At 37.8% G+C, this 9,061-nt stretch overlaps 1 protein-coding gene across 1 annotated transcript; it reads left to right on the top strand.

Annotated features, from left to right (window-relative positions):
* The first annotated feature begins 2,464 nt into the window (after positions 1-2,464).
* LOC127197958 (olfactory receptor 24) lies at positions 2,465-3,406 on the top strand. The gene has a single exon (XM_051155767.1). The coding sequence runs from the start codon at positions 2,465-2,467 to the stop codon at positions 3,404-3,406; it is 942 nt and encodes a 313-aa protein (XP_051011724.1).
* The last annotated feature ends 5,655 nt before the right edge of the window (positions 3,407-9,061 follow it).

The raw sequence follows: 9,061 nt of genomic DNA, 5'->3' as shown, positions 1-9,061 counted from the left end.
CATGAAGATGTGTGATTTATATTTTGAGACAGGTTAAGGAGTCCTCCTGCAGGATTATTTATTTAGCCTCAGCTTTCCTCCACTATCTCTGTTCCTTACAGAGATACTTGCTGCTGCTCCAGAAGCTGCGACGGCGGCTGCAGCTGCTGCCAGTATGATGGTCATTTTTTGAGTTCAAATTTAAAGAATATAGCAGTAAGCATTCCATCTTGGGGGTTTACCATGCAATAAATGTAAACTCCACCCATTTGACCAAGTAGAGTTCTTCATTTGTAGGTTCATTCTTTTCATATATGTAGCTCTAAAAATTTTGGACATTGTTCAATCTGAATCTTTTTATGTCTGCTTTCCATCCTTTTCCTGTCCTATCCCAATCATGAGTGGAATAAGCACATGCTCTTTCTTGCCTTTTTTCCTACCTAGGTATTTATCAGGAGGATATAGCTGGATATTTGTAACAAGGGAATGATACATTTTTTGAATAATTTTTAAATAACTAACATTTCTGTGGGTTTTTTCTTTTCCTAAACATTTTTGTGTTTGCCATTTTAAAGAATTTTTACTGATTATTTGAGAATTTCGTGAAACTATACAATGTATTTTGAGCATGACTTGTATATATATTTTTTAATTTATTTGAAAAAATCTTCCTGTGTTTCATAATGACTACACTAATCTTCACTACTATGTAAGGGCTCCTCTTTCTCCACATTCATACCAGAAATTACTTTGTTTATATTTTTTATTTTTGCTTAAGGCAAATTTTCTACATGCCAGATTGGCCTCAATATCATTATGCCAGCAAATTGGTTCTTGAATTCTGGATTCCCCTGTCTTGACCTCCAAAATGCTGCACTTATGTGTACCATGTCTCCCTGTCTTTCTGGGTTTTGGTCTTGTCGTTTTCTTATTTGTTTAATAATATGCTACCTTTTCCTTTTTCTTCATTTTAATTATTATATACATAATTTTTATTAGTTTAGCATTTATTTATTTATTTATTTATTTATTTATAGATAATCTGGACATTACAGCACATGTGTGGTGGTCAGGGGACAACTCAAAGGAGTCAGTTCTCTCCTTTCACCATATGCGTGTTAAAGATCAAATTCAGGTCATCAGGCTTAGTAGCAAGTATCTTTATATACTGAGTCATTTCACCATCCATTTAAAAAATTATCAGTATATAATTGTTCTAAAGTAATGAGTTTTGTATTAACAGTTTTATTCATACATGTTATATATTTTAACTACACAACCAGGGTAAGATCATTTTTACTGTAATTTCTGTTTGCTTTTCTCTGATAGCTAATGGCTGTGAGCATGTTTTCATGTGTTTATTGATTGCTTCACATTTTAGTCCACCTTCATAACATGCATTTTCTTTTTTTACTATTGCCAAGTATTTGCAACTCAATGTTTTGTTTGTAACATTTTTATCTACAAAGATACTTCGTGGCTGACAATTGATTCATGGATATCACATTTTTCTGGATTTCACTAGTTCATCCTTTAGTAGTTCTCCCTTCAAAAACCTGGAATGAAGTCTAGAAGTATGGCTCAGTGGGGAAAAACACTTGCAGTGAAAGCAAGAGAACAGGAATTCAAATTTCCAGTAGTCATGTGAAAACTGGACATGACTTTGCTTGCCTATACCACAGAGTCTGGGGGTGGAGACAGGAGGATCTTAGTATCACACTGGCAAGTGAATTTAGATGAAATGACAACATTCAGGGTCAGTAACTCTGACTGAACAAAAAAGAAAGGAGAGAAAAAAGCAATAGAGAGCAAGTCAGTTAGAAACTGTCTCAACAAAAAAGAGGGCAGGGAGGAGAGAAAGCGGCAGGGAGTAAAAATATCCAATGCCTTCTTCTCACTCACACAATCATGTACACACCATGTGCATGTGTATACTTTGTACAACAAGCACATAGACACAAATAAAAAAGCAAAATATAAAAATTTTCAAATCTCTCTTCTGCAGTGTTCCCAGTCAAGAAATTATATACATACAAGTAACATTATATGGTCTGATATAAATTATATTTATATGTTTAGGAATATATTCATAAAACTACATGTAACAAAGGAAAAAAATGCCAGACGCCATGAATCCAAGAGAGTGTGGGGAGGGGAAGGACAGTAAATGGGGGAGGGGCTTTAAGGAAGAAAAGAGAAAGTCGAATATGGTATAATTGTATTTTAAGTTCAAAAATAAAAACATTAATTAAAAAGAGAAAAAAGAATCCATGACACATCCATTTCACATATTTATGTACCATGGGAATATTCGGGGATTTTGAATTTAAACCTCAAAGAGTGAGGTAATATAAACACTAACCGAATTTCAAGGTTCTGTAAATAGCTCAGTTACAAACTGGGAAGTTAACCTGTTTTACCTCCAAACATATCTTCATACTGTTCCTTAACTTCTACTTTTAATACTTCGAGAAGAGCGAAGCACATGGAGCGACAAAACCACACCAGTGCATCTGAATTCATCCTCTTGGGACTTTCGGAGAAGCCAGAACATGAACCTGTCCTCTTTTCTCTGTTCCTCTGCATGTATGTGATCACAGTTGTGGGGAGCTTGTTGGTCATCCTGGCCATCGGCGCTGACTCTCACCTCCACACTCCTATGTATTTTCTCCTGGCCAATCTCTCCTTAGTTGATCTCTGTCTGGCTACCGATACTGTCCCCAAGATGCTGGTTAACATTCAAACCAGGAGCAAGTCTATCTCTTATTCTTGCTGTCTGACCCAGATGTACTTTTTCCATTTTTTTGGCATCATGGACAGCGTCTTAATAGCTGTGATGGCTTATGACCGGTTTGTGGCCATTTGTCACCCATTACATTATTCTACTATCATGAGTCCACGTCTCTGTGGGCTGCTGGTCGGTGGCCCCTGGGTATATTCCTGTTTCATCTCCCTCACCCACATCCTGCTCATGGCCCGTCTGGTATTCTGTGGGAACAATGAGCTCCCACACTACTTTTGTGACCTCACCCCACTTCTCCGGCTTTCATGCACAGACACAACAGTGAACAAGATCTTTGTGCTCATTGTGGCAGGAATGGTGATAGCCACACCTTTTGTCTGCATCCTGGCCTCTTATGCACGAATCACTGTGGCCATCATGAAGGTCCCCTCTGCAGGTGGCAGGAAGAAAGCCTTTTCTACCTGCAGCTCTCACCTCTCTGTGGTAGCCCTTTTTTATGGGACCACCATTGGAGTCTATCTATGCCCCTCCTCTGTGCGCACAGCTGTGAAGGAGAAGGCTTCTGCAGTCATGTACACAGCAGTCACCCCCATGCTGAACCCCTTTATCTATAGCCTGAGGAACAGAGACCTGAAGGGAGCCCTGAGGAAGTTCATCAACCGAAAGATCAGCACAGCCACCTGATCATCAGCAACCAGAACATTGTGGAATTTCTAGGCTGCAGAACCTAAAGTTGGAATTACTTGTAAAGGAAAAGTAACCACTTTAAATTCTGAGTTACAGAAACCCACGTGGCAATTTCTACGTGGACTTTTAACTATTGTCCCATTCTAGTTTCCTTTTATTGTCAATTTGGCACAGCCTAGGATCACCTGGACAGATAGAAACTTGATTAGAGAATTGCCTGGGTCCAATTTGTTTGGGGGCCATGTTGCGGGGTATTAACTTGATTGCTAATTGATGTAAGAAGGGCAGAATATGATAGATACCTGGTACCAACACAGCCTGTGATCCTGGCCCATGTTAAGGAAGCCAGCTAAACATTATAAACATGAGACTTCCGGCAAGCTAACAATGTTCTGCCATGATTGTTGTTTCAAGTTTCTGCTGAGTTCCTTCCCTAGTGTCCTTCAAAGAAATGACTGTAACCTTTGAACTCAATTAGACATTTTCTTCTAATAAGTTGGTTTTGGTCAAAATGTTTTCTCATAGCAACAGAAATGATAACTAGAAGATTCCCCAGATATGGGACCAGTAAATAATTTAACTATCTGTCATATTGTCCTCACAGAAAAATAAGAGTCTCATTACAGATTGGATTTTCCCTACTTCAAAATCCTTTTAGCAAACATCACATGTAATCATGAATTGCTCAACAATAATATCTTCTAAGAAATTTATCATCTGGTGATTTTAGCATTGTAGAAATATTACAAGCTGTATTTACATAAGTCAATAAATAAATTCAATATTTTTATTAATTAAAGTTATTTTAAGATAGTCTTGTACATTTCCACAATATGTACCAACCACTCTCATCTCCTATAAGTTCTGAGATAAAAGATAGAGACTCTTTATTCATCTTCCTTCATTGAGTTATTATTGATAAGGTCAGTCTTGTGTGTACATCAGTGGATGTAACTATACTCAGCTTTAGTTAATAACAGTAATGGTTGTATCTGGCCCAGATATTGGTTGTTCATAGATGTACTTTTTACCCTCCAAATCTTACATACTTTCCACCACCTCTCTTCTGCAATATTCCCTAAGCCTTTATAAATGTCTTGTTTAGTGCGAAGCCCACAAACACCCCTAATTTTTTTGCATCTTGGACTGATTCCAGTAATAATCCCATGACTCTCTTCATTCACTATTTTTTTTTTTCAGGAAGACTCTCTTCTGACCAAAGGTGGGAGCAGATTTTGTCTATGGGTATAAACATATATATTCAGAAGGCAATTTGCATCAAGAACAGCATCTTGATATAGTTTAGAGTGGTGATGGAGATATAGTTCAGTGAGTAACATGCTTGGTTACTATGCACCATGGTTTGGGCTGGATCTCCAGCATTGTAAGACACACAGAGAGATGGATAGGCATGAATGAGATGATGTCTGGCATGACAAAACATATTGTTTCTTTATACCATGGTAACAAAAAGTGCACCATAAAATAGGACTAAGGACTAGAGTGGAGTGGCTTCGTGGATAAAGCACTTGCTGAACAAACATAAGGACTAGCATTTGTATTGTCCATAACCCAGGTGAAGACTGATATGGTTGTACACATATGTGATCTGAATATATGTAGAAAGATGGGAGGTAGAGATAGGAGACTCTCCACAAGCTCACTGACCAGCCACTGTGTGACATGTAGCAGTTGAAAAGCAAGGGGACCTGTCTCAAACAAAGTGTGAAGCAAGGAGCAACAATCAAAATTCTCTGACCTTCACATGCTCTGTACCCTTACTCATACATAGATATTCACACACACACACACACACACACACACACACACACACACACACACACACACACACACCATTATCACCATCATCATAATCATAGTCACACACATGCACACATCAAAAGAGAAATGTAAAATAGTAATACAAAGTAGAATAAATATAAATATCAGTAACAGAGACCTTTACTAAGATTGCTGAGGTTCTTTAAAGAGTGCAGTGTATTGTTGTACAGGAATTCCGTCTTGAGTTGACTGAGGTATGCTATCTTGTCCTAACTCTATTTTATGTCTGTCTAGATATAACTTAGCCTTTCATCCCCTCAGAGACATATATATCCACCTTGAAAATGTTTTTAAGGCATTCCCTGACCCTGGCCATGGTTCAGACATATAAATCAAAGTAACCAATGTGTGTACAAACTAAAACATTAAACTAAACTAACCGGAGAATTTATACATTTAAAAAAAAAATGTTGTGTGGTATCTGAAAAATAGTGCAAAGCTCTGCAAAAAGGCAGATGTTACAAGTCTACTTTAACTCCCTTACTGATGTAAAACTCCCAACAATAATGTAACTGTGTGTCTTATCTTTAAAAATACTGTACTCTTGATCTCTGGTACCAAGAGAGACTTTGGGAGCATTAGGATACTCTTGGTCTGGCCATTATTAAAGGACTTTTATACTCTTAACTGGCTTAACTGGCATGGCTGTTAATAGTTGTCCTACATGGAATATTTCTTTCTAAGTTGAAATATCCCCACAAGGAAAGAGTAGGAGAATCATGAGACTTCACATTGTTAGGAAAACTGGAACTTATGGGATCCGTGAGCACCCCTGTCTAAGGATATAAACACATTAAGCAACTGCTGGGAGAGGAGACCCATCAGCCTAGTGTCCATGAGGAGACCCTCCAACCTACCTAGCTTGCCTACAGATCATACAGAGAGCTCTGACATTTTTGCTTTCAAGGTGTGTCACTCATGGTGGCTTTAGTGATGCAGCTGATTTAAGTCATCTCTGCTCATGTAAGTAACCCCAACAAAAACTCATTGGCTCATTGGGATTGATTTTTGGTGTAATTGTTACTTTGGTCTTTGAGTTCCCTATCCAGGATGAGTAGATGTGTGTGTGTGTGTGTGTGTGTGTGTGTGTGTGTGTGTGTGTGTGTGTGTCTCCCCAGGAAAAGTCTCATGCATTACGTATTCCTGTGCTTTTATATGACTGACTGGATTTGAGTGATTGCACTCTGAAATTACACCAGCAGTTGTGTCACTAGTTTTTAGAAAAATATCAGTTGCATTGTGGTCTTACAGTGCCACTGTCATATATGCAACTCATCTTTAACTGTAATGTCATCATTTAACATATGACTATTAAAGACTATTCTACATTTATCTTTATGTGCATAGATTGAATTTCTCTCAACATTGGCCAGAGAAGATTCTTTTTGTAATTGTTAAGACAGACACACACATATGTACATAATTAAGAATAGAGTCTTTACGTAAAAGTGGGCTGACAGCACAGCTCCGTGGATGAAAACCACTTTGCAAGAAGCCTAGACACATTAAGATAATACCCAGAACCCATTTTTAAAAACAGTTATAATCCTAGCACTACTTGAGCAAGATAAAATACAGAGACAAGAGAATCACATGAAATGTCAGCTGCAGCAGAAATAAGAGAGACTCTGCCTCAACAAGCTAGAAAGAGAACTGATTCACAAAACGTGTCCTCTATCATACATTATCGCAGGCGTGCACCCCTCCTCACAGTCACACATCACACACACACACAAGAATAATATACAAGACAAATAAAAATTGAAAACCAGTGTAAAGTTATGCATGGTGGCACACACTTACATTCCCAGAACTCAGAAAGTAAAAGCAGAAGAGAAATTCAAGACCACCCTTTTTCTACTGCATAGTAAGTGCAAGTCCAACCTGAATTACAGGTTGAGACAAGTCCTCACCTGTCTCAAAATAGCAAAGCAAAGCAAAACAAGCATCAACAATAAAATTAACCTAAGATGCTCACCTCTTAAGAAATTGGCAAAAATAAATAAATAAATAAAATGAAAATAAATAAATAAATTAAAAAAAGAGAAATTGACAGGTTTTTTTTTTTTTTTTTCTTTTACTAAAATCTTGACACCAAGGGAAGAGGGTTGGAGAGGCTGTGCACAAAATACCTGTTCTTAACATGTATCCTAAAGGACTGAAATGAGATGTGTGAATGAAAACTTGTGGAAGGCTCAAATAATAAGAAAAATAGATTCGGGGCTGGAAAAATGGCTCAGAGGTTAAGAGCACTGTCTGCTCTTCCAGAGGTCTTGAGTTCAATTCCCAGCAACCACATGGTCGCTCACAACCATCTATAATGTGAACTGGTGCCCTCTTCTGGTGTACAGGTGTACTAAATACATACTAAATAAATAAATAAATAGAAAACTAGGTTCAGATGCCATACTGAGAGAAGAGGACTCAGCCTCTATATCTGTAGTGTCTTTCAGTTGAGTTAATAGTCTTCAAAGAAGCAGGTGAGGAATGTCTATATTACTACGTATGCTTTAGAATATCTTAAGTTACTTCTGTTGCTTTGATAACTACACAGACAAAATTAACTGAAGGGAGAGAGGGTTTCTTTTGGCTTATATTTCAAGGGTGCACTCCATGACATCTGGTAAGTCACTGCAGCAGGAGCTTGAGGCAGCTGGTTACATTGCATCCATAGGAAGGAAGCTAAAACAGTGAGGACTTGTACTGAGCATGCTTTCTCCTTTTTATTCATGTTTTCCAACTTCATTTAATCTAGTCCAGATAATCTCTCACAGATCTTTCTGAAACATGTTTCTTCAGTGAGTCTAAGTTCTGTCAAATTGACAATATTAGTCATTACAGAACTTCAGAAAATGATGAAGGGTAAAGGCACTGAAGGCTGAGAACCAGGAGGCAGTTTTATTGTATGCACACACAGGTCCAGGAGATACTGATCTAAAAACTGAGTTGAGCCCCAAGTTCAGTTATACAGAGTGATGTATTCCCCTTCTTTATGTTTATTGGCCCCCCAAAAACATGTTTTTTAAAAAGTGCTTACTTGGTTCTATAGTTGAAGATTACAGTCCATCATTGTGGAAAAGTCAGGACAGAACTCGCCATGCCCACTACAGTCAAGAGCAGGGAGAGAATACCTATGTGTACCTCCTACACAGGGAATGGTGCTGCCCTCAATGGGACCATTTTTTTCTATATAAATTAACAATCAAGACAACCTCTCCATGACATCCCCAGAGGATACCCTGACTTAGACAATTCCTGAATTAAGACACTTTCCAGGACATTCTAGATTGTTTAATGTAGACAGCTAGACACTAACAATCACACTTTCACACTTGTGAAAGAATAGATGCTACAGGAGGCAATAGATTTCTTGGGGATTTCATTAACCAAAGAATCTCTAACTCTGCTTAAATAAAGAAAAAAAAATCTCTTCTCTTTCTTTTTGTATCTCTTCTCTTCTTCATCCCTCCCTCTCCCCCTAACCCCCATCTATCTCTCTGTAGATAGATAGATATAGATAGATAATATAGCTACATAGATTGAAAGTTAGATAGATATCCCCCTTTTCCCTCCTCCTTTCCCTCCCCCTGAGTGGTGGCTGAAAGCATCTACGAATATATATATTCGTAAGAAAAACAGAAAAAAAGAAACTACAACTCAACTAGAATTTTGTGGTAGGACTCCCATATCAAGTTCCATTTGTTGGCATCAATTTATTTTTATTGCTTTATTCATTATTTTAGGCACTGGAATTGTTAGTGAAAGTGATACAAAGGTGTTTTTTATATCGGTAAAAGGGTAACTCTGAGG

This window comes from Acomys russatus, chromosome 14 (genome assembly GCF_903995435.1).
Source record: "Acomys russatus chromosome 14, mAcoRus1.1, whole genome shotgun sequence".
In the NCBI taxonomy this organism is placed as follows: Eukaryota; Metazoa; Chordata; class Mammalia; order Rodentia; family Muridae; genus Acomys; species Acomys russatus.
The sequence above is the reverse complement of the archived record's forward strand: the minus strand, read 5'-3'. Positions and strand labels throughout refer to the sequence as shown.

Bases quoted from the DNA above. Each gene is read 5' to 3' on its own strand.
- LOC127197958 (XM_051155767.1), top strand. From the start codon at position 2,465: ATGGAGCGACAAAACCACACCAGTGCATCTGAATTCATCCTCTTGGGA.